The sequence below is a fragment of the Pristiophorus japonicus genome, chromosome 21 (assembly GCF_044704955.1).
Source record: "Pristiophorus japonicus isolate sPriJap1 chromosome 21, sPriJap1.hap1, whole genome shotgun sequence".
In the NCBI taxonomy this organism is placed as follows: Eukaryota; Metazoa; Chordata; class Chondrichthyes; family Pristiophoridae; genus Pristiophorus; species Pristiophorus japonicus.
The window spans coordinates 66,735,667-66,750,237 of NC_091997.1; the positions used below are offsets into that span (position 1 = coordinate 66,735,667).

Below are 14,571 nucleotides of genomic sequence, written 5' to 3' on the forward strand. Positions count from 1 at the left end.
ATTGTGTACAGTTTTGGTCTCCTAACTTGAGGAAGGACATACTTGCTGTTGAGGGAGTGCAGCGAAGATTCACCAGACTGATTCCCGGATGGTGGGACTGACCTATCAAGAAAGACTGAATCAACTGGCTTGTATTCACTGGAGTTCAGAAGAGTGAGAGGGGACCTCATAGAAACGTTTAAAATTCTGACGGTTTGGACAGGTTGGATGCAGGAAGAATGTTCCCAATGTTGGGGAAGTCCAGAACCAGGGGTCACAGTCTAAGGATAAGGGGTAAGCCATTTAGGACCGAGATAAGGAGAAACTTCTTCACCCAGAGAGTGGTGAACCTGTGGAAATCTCTACCACAGGAAGTAGTTGAGGCCAATTCACTAAATATATTCAAAAGGGAGTTAGATGAAGTCCTTACTACTCGGGGGATCAAGGGGTATGGCGTGAAAGCAGGAAGTGGGTACTGAAGTTTCATGTTCAGCCATGAACTCGTTGAATGGCGGTGCAGGCTAGAAGGGCTGAATGGCCTGCTCGCCCTTTTCTTGTTTCTATGTTTCCTACATCTTCAAGACTCCTGACAGCCCTGAGACAGCGCACTCAGCCTTAAATTTTTGTTCTCAAATCTATGGAGTGGGACTTGAACCCACAACTTTCTGACTCCGAGGCGAGAGTGCTGCCCACTGAACAACGGCTGACACTAGGAAAGGTGCTATATAATTGTAGGCTCTTCCTCATTTGACAGACAGCATCTCTGGCAATGTTGCTGCCTACCTATCATGCAGCAAACTAATAGGTCAGAATATTGAACATTTGGACTTTATATTTTAAGTTGAACACTTGTGTTAAAGCATTAGCCCATCTTTTCTTTTATATGCTGTGCTTTTCCAATGTGTTCTGATTTCAGTAGAGGGAGTTAGTACTGCTCTTAATGTGGAGTTGTACCCATTACCCTAGGGTAGGTGATACAATGAATTAATTGTATAGCGTCATTAACATAATAAAACATGCTAAAGTGCTTTACTGAGGTGGTGGAATACCAAATGGAGGAAGGATTGGTGCAGTGACCCACAGTAAGGCTGGAGACGCTGGTCTTGGAGAAGGCTTTTGAAGAAGGGATAAATAACAAGACAGAGGGGGTTGAGTGAGAGTGAGGGTTGAAATGGCTGAAAGCCCCAGGGTTAAAGTGGAGGGAAAAGAGGTGGTCACAAAGTAGGCCAGAATCAGAAAAGCAGGAGACTGGTTTCAAGATCGGAGGCGGTTATAAAGTTGGAAAATTACATGAGCTTAAGCCCTTCAGATCACAAGTGCATCGACTCGAAACGGTAACTCTGCTTTCTCTCCACAGATGCTGCCTGACCCACTGAGATTTACAGCATCTTCTGTTTTTATTCCAGATTCCAGCATCCGCAGTATTTTGCTTTTGGAGAAGTTGTGGAAATGCACGTACAACCAATGTTCCCTCTGGGCTGTGCGATAATGGGAAAAGGTCCCATGCAAGCCACTCACCGGCTTCTCCATTGTATACACCACGCATGTGCGGAAATTTAAAAGGGACCACGCACTAAAAGAAACAAGATGGGCAGAGGGGATGGAGTATAAAAGCAGGGAAGTCTTCCTACAGCTATATAAAGGTATTGGTGAGGCCACACCTGGAATACTGCGTGCAGTTTTGGTTTTCATATTTACGAAAAGATATACTTTCTTTGGAGGCAGTTCAGAGAAGGTTCACTAGGTTGATTCCAGGGATGAGGGGGTTGACTTATGAGGAAAGGTTGAGTAGGTTGGGTCTCTATTCATTGGGATTCAGAATAATGAGAGGTGATCTGATTGAAACGTATAAGATTATGAGGGGGCTTGACAAGGTGGATGCAGAGAGGATGTTTCCACTGATGGGGGAGACTAGAACTAGAGGGCATGATCTTAGAATAAGGGGCCGCCCATTTAAACTGAGATGAGGAGAAATTTCTTCTCTGAGGGTTGTGGATCTGAGGAATTCACTGCCTCAGAGAGCTGTGGAAGCTGGGACATTGAATAAATTTAAGACAGAAATAGATAGTTTCTTAAACAATAAGGAGAAAAAGGGGTTATGGGGAGCGGGTGGGGAAATGGAGCTGAGTCCATGATCAGATCAGCCATGATCTTATTAAATGGCGGAGCAGGCTCGAGGGGCTGCATGGCCTACTCCTGCTCCTATTTCTTATGTTCTTATGTTCTTAGAACAAAGCACAGCTCACGGGGGAACATCGTCTACAATTCCTCACACAAAACAGGACGGGCAGGTGAGCTGAGTGGTCACGGTATTGCAACTGGTAATCCGGAGGTAGCGAGTTCAAATCCCACCATGTGAAATGAAACTGAGGAATCTGGGAACTTGCAAGCTGGCATCAGAAAAAAAAATGGCAGATTGTCATAAAAACCCAACTGATTCATGAATGTCCTACAGGGAAGGGAACCTGCCATCCTTTCCAGGTCTGGCCTATATGCGAGTGTGTTGGCAGTGTCGCTCACATTCCAAAAACAAATAATTAAAAAAATTAATTTAAGCAAGCTTCAGAGAGACTGCGATTACCCATATCACCAACAACATGTATTTATATAGCGCCTTTAACGTAGTGAAACCGGGTGCATTGAAGCCCCTCTCCCATACATGTCTGAATGACCTTCAGAACAAAAGGGCTGTACAGAACCAGAAAAGTCTATTTCTTCCATTGGAATGGCCCTGTACATGCAATATTTGCCAACCGTGCAGTTAGAATAGGGATACAGTGTCTGCATTACTTGCACTGGCCGAGTGCTACAGCAACAACAACTTACACAGAATGGACAGCACAGAAACAGGCCATTCGGCCCAGCGGGTCCGTGCCGGGGTTTATGCTCCACACAAACCTCCTCCCACCCCTCATCTCACCCCATCACCATACTCTTCTATTCCTCCCTCCCTCGTGTACGTATCGAGCTTCCCCTTAAGTGCACCCATGCTATTTACGCTATGGAGATTACGAGTAGTGGGTTTGAATGTGGCTGGCAAACAAATTGCTTTTGAAGGATCATCGCTATTTAAAAAAAAAAATAATTCCAATTCTCTGCGCTCCCTTTATGAATGCCCCAACTGTTGGTGCGGTCTGGTCCCACGAGTGCCAGCTGACCTTTAGTAACTCACCATACTGCCCATTTATTGCGTGTCTGGGGCAAGAGAGTGAGTATTAACAGACTTGTATTTATATAGCGCCTTTAACGCAGGCTCTTCACGGGAACGTCATCAAACAAAATTTGACAGAAGTGCCGCTACAGGTACAACGTTTCAATTCCGGCTGTCCGAAAACCGGCTATTTTTGAGGAAATCCCATTCCATATTCAGTAAAATAAAATCCGGAATCATAGTCCAAAAACTGGCAGGTCAGGTCCGATTGGACTAGTTATCGGCTTCGCCGCTGTATTTTAAATGGCACGCGATTGGTCCGAGCCTTGCCGAATGACCCTCGACCCGGCCTGACCTGACCCACGCCACCATTAGTACTTTGTCGGTCTCGGGAGCATACGTACGCTCGTGGTTTTCTCATCCGAAATCTGGAAAAATCCGAAAATCGTCACGGTCTCGGTCCTGCGGTTGCTGGATTTGAGGCGTTGTACCTGTACTAAGACCATGTACGGACCACTGGAAGTCATGAGACGTTGGGCTAGACGTCCACTTCACATCGCTGGGCTATTGCCAAGCCGAAAGTCACTATCCAAAAAATGGCCGATGGTCCAGCGATCATGAAGGCTGGAACATCGGCCATTTTGTGGGCACTAGCGAGCAAAGTCTAGCCCAGTATCTCTCGACCAAGCATGTCCGATACTTGAGCACGCACGGCTTGGTCCGGTAAACTCCCTACCTGAGGGATAATGATGTCTGCAAGAGCTTTGGAGAGCTTGAAGAGTTCCAAGGTGTCCTCGAGTTTCAAGGCGCTGTTGTGCTGCACGTCGTACTTAATACAATCGTAGATGTCCGGGATTTTACTGATATCGAAGCGGCCACTCTTCATCCGGAAATCTCTCTCCAGCTTTGACCAGCGCTGCAGCATCAGCTCCAGGGTCTCACTGTGGTACAACTGTAGGTCTGCAATCAACAAGAACCGCGCATTAAACACATTTTCTTTTGGATTCCATCGGCCTAAATCTAGAAAGGCCACAAGACAAAGTTACATCACGAGGCAAGGAAAAGGTGCATCTATGAAAAGAAAATCTGACAGCTCCACTTTTAAGAGCAGTGATTAAAGAACAAAGTACAATACAGTTACGACATTAGCACTGGCGCCAGCCTTCACGAGAAGACAGTGCAGAAATTAGGCAGAAATACTCCAATGTGCTATGGGTTAATTTACAAGAATGGAAACCATTGTACCTCTCCCCGTGTCCCGGTGTCCTGATTCTGTGCCTCTCTGCACGTTCTAATAAGCGTGTCAGCTGTGGCTCAGTGGGCAGCACTCTCGCCTCTGAGTCAGAAGGTTGTGGGTTCAAGTCCCACTCCAGGGACTTGAACACAAAAATCTAGGCTGACACTCCAATGGAGTGCTTTCGGATGAGATGTTAAACTGAGGCCTCGTCTACCCTCTCAAGTGGATGTAAAAGATCCCATGGCACTATTTCGAACAAGAGCAGGGGAGTTCTCCCCAGTGGCCTGGCCAATATTTATCCCTCAATCAACATCACTATTATCTGCTCATTGTCACATTGCTGCTTGTGGGAGCTTGCTGTGCGCAAGTTGGCTGCTGCGTCTCTCACATTACAACAGTGACTACACTCCAAAAAAAAAAATGCTTTGAGAAGTCCAGTGGTTGTGAAAGGCATTATAAACGCAAGTCTTTCTTTCTTCTTTCTACTACTGTGCCCCTCTGCACCTGTGTCCCCTGATACTCTGCACCTGTGTGTCCCCTGATACTGTGCCCCTCTGCACCTGTGTCCCCTGATACTCTGCACCTGTGTGTCCCCTGATACTGTGCCCCCTCTGCACCTGTGTGTCCCCTGATACTGTGTCCCCTCTACACCTGTGTGTCCTGATACTGTGTCCCCTCTACACCTGTGTGTCCTGATACTGTGTCCCCTCTACACCTGTGTGTCCTGATACTGTGCCTCCTCTACACCTGTGTCCCCTCTGCACCTGTGTCACCTGATACTGTGCCCCCTCTACACCTGTGTGCCCCCTGATACTGTGCCCCCTCTACACCTGTGTCCCCTGATACTGTGTCCCCTCTGCACCTATGTCCCCTGATACTGTTCCCCCTCTACACCTGTGCCCCGATACTGTGTCCCCTCTACACCTGTGTGTCCCCTGATACTGTGTCCCCTCTGCACCTGTGTCACCTGATACTGTGCCCCCTCTACACCTGTGTCTCCTGATACTGTGCCCTCTCTACACCTGTGCCCCGATACTGTGCCTCTCTACACCTGTGTCCCCTGATACTGTGCCCCCTCTGCACCTGTGTGTCCTGATACTGTGTCCCCTGATACTGTGCCTCTCTACACCCGTGTTCCCTGATACTGTGCCTCTTTACACCTGTGCCCCGATACTGTGCCTCTCTACACCTGTGTCCCGATACTGTGTCCCCTCTGCACCTGTGTGTCCTGATACTGTGCCCCCTCTACACCTGTGTCACCTGATACTGTGCCCCCTCTACACCTGTGTCACCTGATACTGTGCCCCCTCTACACCTGTGCCCCGATACTGTGTCCCCTCTGCATCTGTGCCCCCTGATACTGTGCCCCCTGATACTGTGCCCCGATACTGTGCCCCCTCTACACCTGTGCCCCCTGATACTGTGTCCCCTCTACACCTGTGCGCCCTGATACTGTGCCCCCTCTACACCTGTGTGTCCTGATACTATGCCCCCTCTGCACCCGTGTGTCCTGATACTGTGCCTCTCTACACCTGTGTTCCCTGATACTGTGCCCCCTGTGCACCTGTGTGTCCTGATACTGTGCCCTCTCTACACCTGTGTTCCCTGATACAGTGCCTCTCTACACCTGTGCCCACTGATACTGTGCCCCCTCTACACCTGTGTGTCCTGATACTGTGCCCTCTACACCTGTGCCCACTGATACTGTGCCCCCTGTGCACCTGTGTGTCCTGATACTGTGCCCTCTCTACACCTGTGCCCCCTCTACACCTGTGTCCCCTGATACGGTGCCTCTCTATGTCTGCCTGAGTTTGGATGCTGTTTCTCTCTCCAGCTGTGTGACCATGGAGGAAGTCGGGGGTTAGAACTTCCACTCGCTGGCACTGCTTTAACCTTTTGAAACAGGATCTTTTTAAACTGCCTCTAAGCAGAGCACAAGTTAACTAACACTAGTAACTGCATGGGCAAATGGAGGGAGGTGGATTCAGAGGTTGGAAGGTTGACACAATTGGAGTGATTGCATTAAATGTGTTTGCGCGCATTATTCACAGGTGCTTGGCTGTACAAGTACATGTGTTTCATAGTATCATGGTACCCTTGTACTATGTTAACCCTCCCTTAACTGAACAAGCACATTCATCAGAACGTAATTGTTCAATTTAAAATAGAATGTGTAATTTTGTTTGAACAGTTCTGTGAGCGACGCTGAGTGGCTGAAGGAATTAGTGAACCAGACAGTGTGAGCGAGGCTAATTATATGGAACACCTCGAAGCTTAATGACAGTATCTCTGCTGATGTTAATCCGGCTCCCTCGCATCAGAAATACCTCCAAGCTCTGATAAGATAATCAGTGCAAATAAGGAATAAAAATACAACTGCAGATGGTGGGAATTGGAAATAAAAACTGAACATTTTGAAGATACACAGTAGGTCAGGCAGCATCTGTGGTTCCATAGAGAGAGGGGAACAGAGTTGATGCTTCACGTCAAGCACCTTCATCTGTTTATCACTCCACAGATGCGGCCTCACCTGCCAGAGTATTGCCAGCATTTTCTGTTTTTATTCCAACATGTTTCAATTGAAATTCTTCATTCGAACTCAGAGCCAGTATATCCTCCTTCATTCCTACAATTGTGTCAGCCATGGCTCAGTGGGCAGCACTCTCGCCGGAGTCAGAAGGTTGTGGGTTCAAGTCCCACTCCAAAGACTTGAGCACAAAAATCTAGGCTGACATTCCCAGTGAAGTGCTGAGGGAGCGCCGCACTGTCGGAGGGGCAGTGCTGAGGGAACGCCGCACTGTCGGAGGGGCAGTGCTGAGGGAGCGCCGCACTTTCGGAGGGGCAGTGCTGAGGGAACGCCGCACTGTCGGAGGGGCAGTGCTGAGGGAGCGCCGCACTGTCGGAGGGGCAGTACTGAGGGAGCGCCGCACTGTCGGAGGGGCAGTGCTGAGGGAGCGCCGCACTGTCGGAGGGGCAGTGCTGAGGGAGCGCCGCACTGTCGGAGGGGCTGTCTTTCAGATGAGACGTTAAACTGAGGCCCCGTCTGCTCTCTCAGGTGGACGTAAAAGATCCCATGGCACTATTTCTAAGAGCAGGGGAATTCTCCCCGGTGTCCTGGGGCCAATATTTATCCCTCAGTCAACATCACTAAAACAGATTATCTGGTCATTGTCACATTGCTGTTTGTGGGAGTTTGCTGTGTGCAAATTGGCTGCCGCGTTTCCCACATTTCAACAGTGGCTACACTTCAAAAAGTATTTCATTGGCTGTAAAGTGCTTTGAGACGTCCGGTGGTCGTGAAAGTCGCTATAGAAATGCAAGTCTTTCTTTTCTTTTAACTGTCCGCTAGGGCAAAAAAAAAGTAAAAATACATTTACCTGCTGATTTGGGGTCTTCTAGCCTCTTCTTAATCTGGGAGGTCAGATTCTGTATCAAGGAGTAAACTCGGTCACAGGTATTGACGGGGTTTTGAATTAACTTCATGGAGTTAATAAGAGAAGCACTGCCAGTGGGAGCCAGCTGCAGACAAAGGATGAAAATAGACCAGATGCAAATACTTTTAATAAATGAGAAAGCAAGTCACATTTAGTGCCACGTGCTTCTGACCTATTGTCCGAAGCATAAGATTTACAAATGGGCACAGCTCCCTCACCAAACAATTCAACTCTGACTGACCTGAGGCTTTGTTTACTTAACTGTAATGTACTTGCTTCATGGGTTCTTTGCTGAAGAATTCATAGCAACACATTGCTATTAAGAACTAGTTAGTTTGTTAGCAAAGGTTCAACAATCACATGACACATTACCGGTTCACAACCACCTGCCTCATCATGGATCCCCCGAACCCAACTGGCTGGGGTTTTATTGAGTCTTTTGAACATCACGTGACTGGCTAAGCCACTCACAACTCAACAACTATTTTGGTGAACCTGTGAGCATACTCACAGGTACACACATTACACTTAAGAATTAGATTAGACTTAAAGATGTGGTCTTAAAGAAAAACAACTCTACCTCAGCAACAGAACGTTGTGTATTATAATACTCCCGTCCTTATAGAAAAGTGCATCATTGCATGTAACATGACCAATGCCACACGAGATCTGCTAATTTTCGTAAAAACTCAGACAGAGCTCCAAACTTTGAATATTAATCCCTTTGATTTTGTCTATCCTGCAGCTTTTATTCCCAGCAACAACTGGAAAGGCAGTGTTACTGTGATTCACTTTTGACCACATTTCCCGACCAACATTTGTCTTTATAGAGAAACCTGGCAAAGGCCCATAGTGCAGGATGCTATCAAGCCTGATAATGGTAGCAGAGAGGAGAGAAGGTAAGTCAAGAGGTAGTAATGAGATGATGCAAAGATTGGGAAGGGTGAATGTGAGAAGTTCCATATTGTTGAAGTTCCAGGAAAGTGTTAGAGTATGAGGCAGTGTGATGAGATTTGAGGGTGTATGGAGGTGAAAGTGTATGTAAGTACGGAGTACTTAGAAAAAGTAAGTACAGGAAACAAGCTCTCAGCATCCTAAAGCACAGCCGTGTGGTGCCAACAAGCAGTTCTGGCTTTCCTGTCTTACTGTAATTATGGCGGGCCCTGGTGAGACCGCACCTGGAGTATTGTGTACAGTTTTGGTCTCCTTACCTAAGGAAGGATATACTTGCCATAGAGGGAGTGTAATGAAGGTTCACCAGACTGATTTCTGGGATGGGGAAATTGTCCTATGAGGAGAGATTGAGTAGACTGGGCCAATATTCTCTACAGTTTAGAAGAATGAGAGGTGATCTCATTGAAACATACAACATTCTTACAGGATTTGACAGGGTAGATGCAGGGAAGATGTTTCCCCCGGGCTGGGGAGTCTAGAACCAGGGGTCATAGTCTCAGAATAAAGGCGTCGGCCATTTAGGACTGAGATGAGGAGAAACTTCTTCACTCAGAAGGTGGTGAATCTTTGGAATTCTCTACTCCAGAGGGCTGTGGAGGCTCAGTCTTTGAGTATATTCAAGACAGAGATCGATAGATTTTTGAATATTAAGGGCATCAAGGGACATGGGGATAGTGCAGGAAAGTAGAATTGAGGTCAATGATCAGCCATGATCCTTTGAATGGCAGAGCAGGCTCGAGGGGCCGAATGGCCGACTTCTGCTCCTAATTCTTATGTTCCTCCTATTGTGGAGATCTTACAATTAGAAGACACCATCGACTTGTAGCTGTGCTGACTCGGCCCCTGTGCTTTCCTGACCCACAGTCCACCTGTACTGGGTTACCTTGGTGTAGTCCTCCTCGGTGAATGCCTGATCCTTCTGCATGATCTCGTGAAGCCTTGCCTTGACGCGGTGCTGACAGCTGCTCAAGGAGTTGCTGTTGCTGTCCAGAAGACCATTCATGTTGGCACTTTTCACCATCTGCACAAGAATTGGAGTCAGCTCCCCCTCTAGTGCTAGGAGCCCCTGCAACAACGCACACAGACAGAGGATGGGTGAGGTGTTAGGGATATCGGTATTGGGAAATGGAACACTTCACCATTTCATATACTCAATGTTGGCATCAAACACTCCTTAAGCTCAGTGCTCAACCCTCACTGCACCAGTCTAATACCCTGCATTGCTCTCACTAGAAAGCGTGGTCTCGACTGCTCACGTTTTACTGAAAATGATTACAACTTGGGTGACTGGTAGGCGCACAAAGACAAACCTTCTCTCACATACCTTGGCAAAGGCTGCCGCAGTCATCTGCACTCTGCCTTCATCAGACGCATAGATCTTCAGGTCGTGCCTGTAGGTGCTGTGTAGTCGAAGTAGGCCACAACCAGGAAAGCCAGCATAATCCCCTGGGGGAAAAAGAGGAAAAACAAGAGACCCTTCACTCAGTGTTTAAATTACCCCATCGACCCGTTGGAACATAGGAACTGGAGGAGGCCCAGTCATCCCCTCGAGCCTGGGCCACCATCCAATTAGATCATGATTGGTCTGTAGCTTCACTTCATTTACCCGCCTTGGTTCCATAACCTTGCCTAAGAAAAACCTAACCATCTCAGTTTTGAAATGTTCATTGACCCCCAACCTCAACAGCTTTTGAGAGTTTTCCAGATTTCCTCTACCCTTTGTGTGAAGTAGTGTTGCCTGACATCACCCCTGAATGGCCTGGCTCTAATTTTAAGGTTATGTCTCCTTGTTCTGGACTTCCCCACCAGAGGAAGTAGTTTTTCTCTATCTACCCTACCGAATCCTTCAATCATCTTAAACAATTCGATCACCTCTTAATCTTCAATACAGATGGGAATACCAAGCCTAATCAATGCAACCGGTTCTCGTCATTTAAGCCTTTTGGCCCCGTGAATCTGCGCTGCACCTCCTCCAAGGCCAACATAGAGAGAGAAAAAGATAGAAAGTATCTCTGGTCTTTCCTTGCCACTCTCTCCTAGTTTCTATTGGGTTATGTTGTAATGTCAGGGAATAAGAACACAAGAATTAGGAAACAGGTGTCGGCCATTCGGCCCCTCGAGTCTACTCCACCATTCAATGAGATCATGGCTGATTTTCCACCTCAACACTTTCCTGCACTGTCCCCATATCCCCTTATTCACTTAATATCCAAATATATGGTATTTTGGTTACTAACTGCATATTTAAAATCTAAGGACTGTGTTCAAGCGGCACAGAGGACTGCATAGGGATGAGTTTATTAGATAGGGGGTGAGCTATCCCAATGTTACCACTTAATACCAAGGAATACCCGATGACAGCATTAGGTTTTCAGGTCATACAGGTTAGTTCCTTACTATAGACTGCTATCAGCCCAGCTCTCATAAATCGTTGCTCAATGAACTGTAAACCGCAGTTCATTCATGGATATAAACACTGTCCATTATCTTGTTATGTCCTCCCGCTCCCTTTTTATTGCTCCCTCAGGGTGTGTCAGAGGCCTTCCTGCAAGGGACAAACATGAGCCCTTCCACCTGCATCATCAAAACGGTGATAACAAGAATTGTAACAACTCTGACCAACCGCCAGAGCATCACCACTGAGGCTGTTGCTTGGACCAGAAAAGACTCCTTTTCTTCAACTGTTATTGCAGTGGAAATATAGGGAATGAGTCCATGGGACGAGGACAGAGGAAATAACAGCACACTTCTGTGGGAGAAAAGCCACTTTCTTGGGTGCTGCCAGTCTCCAGGGGAGAAGAGTTGAGAAGTGAGCCCAATTTGAACAGTGTTAGAAAGATTCCCAGGCTAAACTTTGTGCACATATACCTCAGGTTCATGCACCCCCTTTAGAATTGTATCCTTTAGTTTATAATGCCTCTCCTTGTTCTTCCTACCAAAATGTGTCACTTTGCACTTTTCTGCGTTAAATTTCATCTGCTGCGTGTCCGCCTATTCCAACAGCCTGTCTATGTCCTCCTGAAGTCAATCACTATCCTCCTCACTGTTCACTATACTTACAAGTTTTGTGTCATCTGCAAATTCTGAAATTGTGCCATGCACATCCAAGTCCAGGTAAACCTGGGGCACTCTCCAAATCCCAGAAACAGTCCTGAGCGCGTTTAGCAGCCTGAGAAAGTCTTGCTCTGACACAGCGCAGTCTGGGGCATGGTGAGCAGGCAGGAAGAGACTGACGTTGGACTCTGCCAGTCAGCACCACAACCTTTTGAGGCTTTTCAGAGACAGGGACAGCACTGGCTGCTGCAGACAACAGCTTTCTCCCGTATAACACTTTTTTTTTTTTTTTTTTTTTAAAGTGCAGACTGTCCCGGCTATATCTTTGTAAAAGCCCAGGACCACTTAGTACAGTGTCTGCAGCTCAACATCATACGCTTTGAAGTGGAAGAATGCGTGTTCAAATATTGCTTCTGTGAAATAACGAAGGATGATAAAAGAGTCAGAACCAAAAGGTGAAGATCAACTGTTCTGAATGGGAATGAGCGAGATCTGCTTAATGCCAATAATGGGGAAAGCAACCCAGGAAATCAATTGTTATATACAGCTGGGGAACACAGGAGTCACCCCACTATTATGGCATTAACCAATCAACAAGGTGTTAAAGGGACTGCATCTTCCCAAACGACAATCTCACTTTATTTCATCAAGGTACGGAAAATACTGAAGTAGGATTACAAACAAATCAATAATGCTGCCAGCTTATTCCTTTACTAATGGATCTCTGGTGGGGCTCCGCAAGATAAATTGGACGATGTAGTGATTTAGAAGGACAGTAGTGTTGAACAATGTAATGCAGTGCACTATTCTATTAAAGGTGCAGCGACCCCCTTTAACCCCCCCAAGTATAAGAGGGGCTGAACTGTTAATGAGCAAACAGTGGGAGGTATTTGCTTCCATACAAGACCCGTACATACCCTTAAAAAGGTAAAGGCTCCAGTTGTGTAGTTAAGCAACCATAGTCAACAAATGAGGTAAGAGACAGCGTCAAGCTAAAAGAAAAGGCTCACACAAATACAAGGAAAAGTGGGAATCCAGGGAACTGGGGAGCTATAAAAATCAACAAAGGGATAGAGATGCAAAACAGGAATATGAAAAAACTTGCGAGAGATATCAAAGCTAACAGCAAAAGCTTTTATAAATATATTAAGAGAGAGAGTTATAAAGGGGAAAGTAGACCCAGTAAGGACGGATGCAGGTGGGACTTGTTAAAGACGGAGTTTGTATCTGTGGTGGAAGTACACAGGAATCTAAAGTTAAGTCAAGGGACTTAATGGATTTAATACAAGTTAAAATAAACCCCCATCCTGTCCCTCTGTTTCTCGGCACGGTTGTGTGCCGGTGGTGACAGCAGTATCTAGTGCCGTGGACACATTACCGAATCAAAGTGCTCATGATTCGGGACCTTGTTTACAGGATGATCACAAAGTCTGGGTCATTACCGATTCCAGGTCACGGTTACTGTTAGAACAATAGAAGGCTCACTCCTTTTGCCATAGTTAGTTTGTTGCATGTCTGCTGTAACCAATTGTTAGAATGCTGTACGGATTAAATCGGTCCCAGAGCTGGACATGCGAGAGGGATGAAAACGGTTAATTTGTCACACACTCAGACAGGTGACACTCAATCCATCCCTTACCACAGTCAATAGGAGATTCACAGCTCAAACCTGTGCTGCTATCATCTAGATTCATGTAAAGGTAGGAGGGAAAAACAAATAAATTAACATTATTCACCCATCGTGCCCAAACTAAAGCGATCCTGAAACAGTAACTAGAGTACGTACAGCACCTTTAACCTAGTGTCCTAAAGTACTTTATACGGAGGTGAAACCAGATACAGAATAATGGTCAGAGTTAGGGAAAGCGACTGAAAGCACGGCCAACGAGGTAGGTCATGGGGGAAGCTTTTAAAGGATCGGAGAGATTCAACGAGGAAGAGGGGCCGAGTGAGTGTGGGGCCAAGAAGGTTTTGCGACTGAAAGAGGGGAGATTCAAAATGAGGCCAGAGTTGGAAGAAGGGCACAGATTGAGGAGGCTGCAGAGGTTGGAAAGAGACACGGACGGGGGTGGGGGGGAACGCAGGGGGCTACGGAGGGAACCACAGCCGCGGAGGGACATGTGGATGAGGACAAGGACGATGAATTCAATGCGTCTGCGCACTGGGAGCCAAAAGAAGTCGCCGTGGATAGGAACGATAGGGGTAGGGAGTGGGATACAGTGCGTGTTCAGCTGTGCGTGGGCCAGTCACTGATGAGTTGCAGTTTAGGATGGGTCCAGCTTTGGAGGTTGGCGAGGGGAGCGTTGGGAGTCGTCGAGCTGGGAGGAGACAACGCTGTAAGTGAGGGTCTTGGTGACAGTGGAATGAGGTACTGGCAGAGGCGGGTGATGCCGCAGAGATGGAATAGATGATCCTGGTGGTAGCTGGAGTATGGGGTTTGACACGCAGCTTGGTCAACAGGACATCAAGGTTGCACACTGTTGAGCTGAACCAGAATGAGCAGGCAGAGAGGGGGGTGGAGTCAGGGTCTAGATGAGGACCTTTACCAGAAGCCCAGTAGGATAGCTTCAGTCATGCAGTCTTGAATTGGAGAACATTCCTGCTCATACATGTCGAACCAGCAGCCGGAAACTCAGCGATAGTCATGGCGCCGGAGACAGTGGCAGAGAAGTAGAGTTGGGTGCCGTCTGCATACATATGGAAGCTTACCCGATGTCATTGGATAATTCCACGCAGGGGCAACACGTTGATGAGAAAGAGAG

General features: G+C 47.1%; 1 protein-coding gene across 7 annotated transcripts in view; it reads right to left on the bottom strand.

Annotated features, from left to right (window-relative positions):
* Positions 1–14,571, bottom strand: part of ppip5k1a (diphosphoinositol pentakisphosphate kinase 1a) — a 173,860-nt gene that overhangs the window by 83,225 nt on the left and 76,064 nt on the right. For all 7 annotated transcript variants that reach the window (XM_070864956.1, XM_070864960.1, XM_070864958.1 and 4 more), the window contains exons 16-19: positions 10,080–10,201; positions 9,639–9,821; positions 7,745–7,886; positions 3,867–4,090 (exon numbers count right to left, since the gene is read on the bottom strand). In XM_070864956.1, the coding sequence (XP_070721057.1) occupies positions 3,867–4,090; positions 7,745–7,886; positions 9,639–9,821; positions 10,080–10,201 (671 nt within the window). The remainder of the gene's footprint in view (positions 1–3,866; positions 4,091–7,744; positions 7,887–9,638; positions 9,822–10,079; positions 10,202–14,571) is intronic.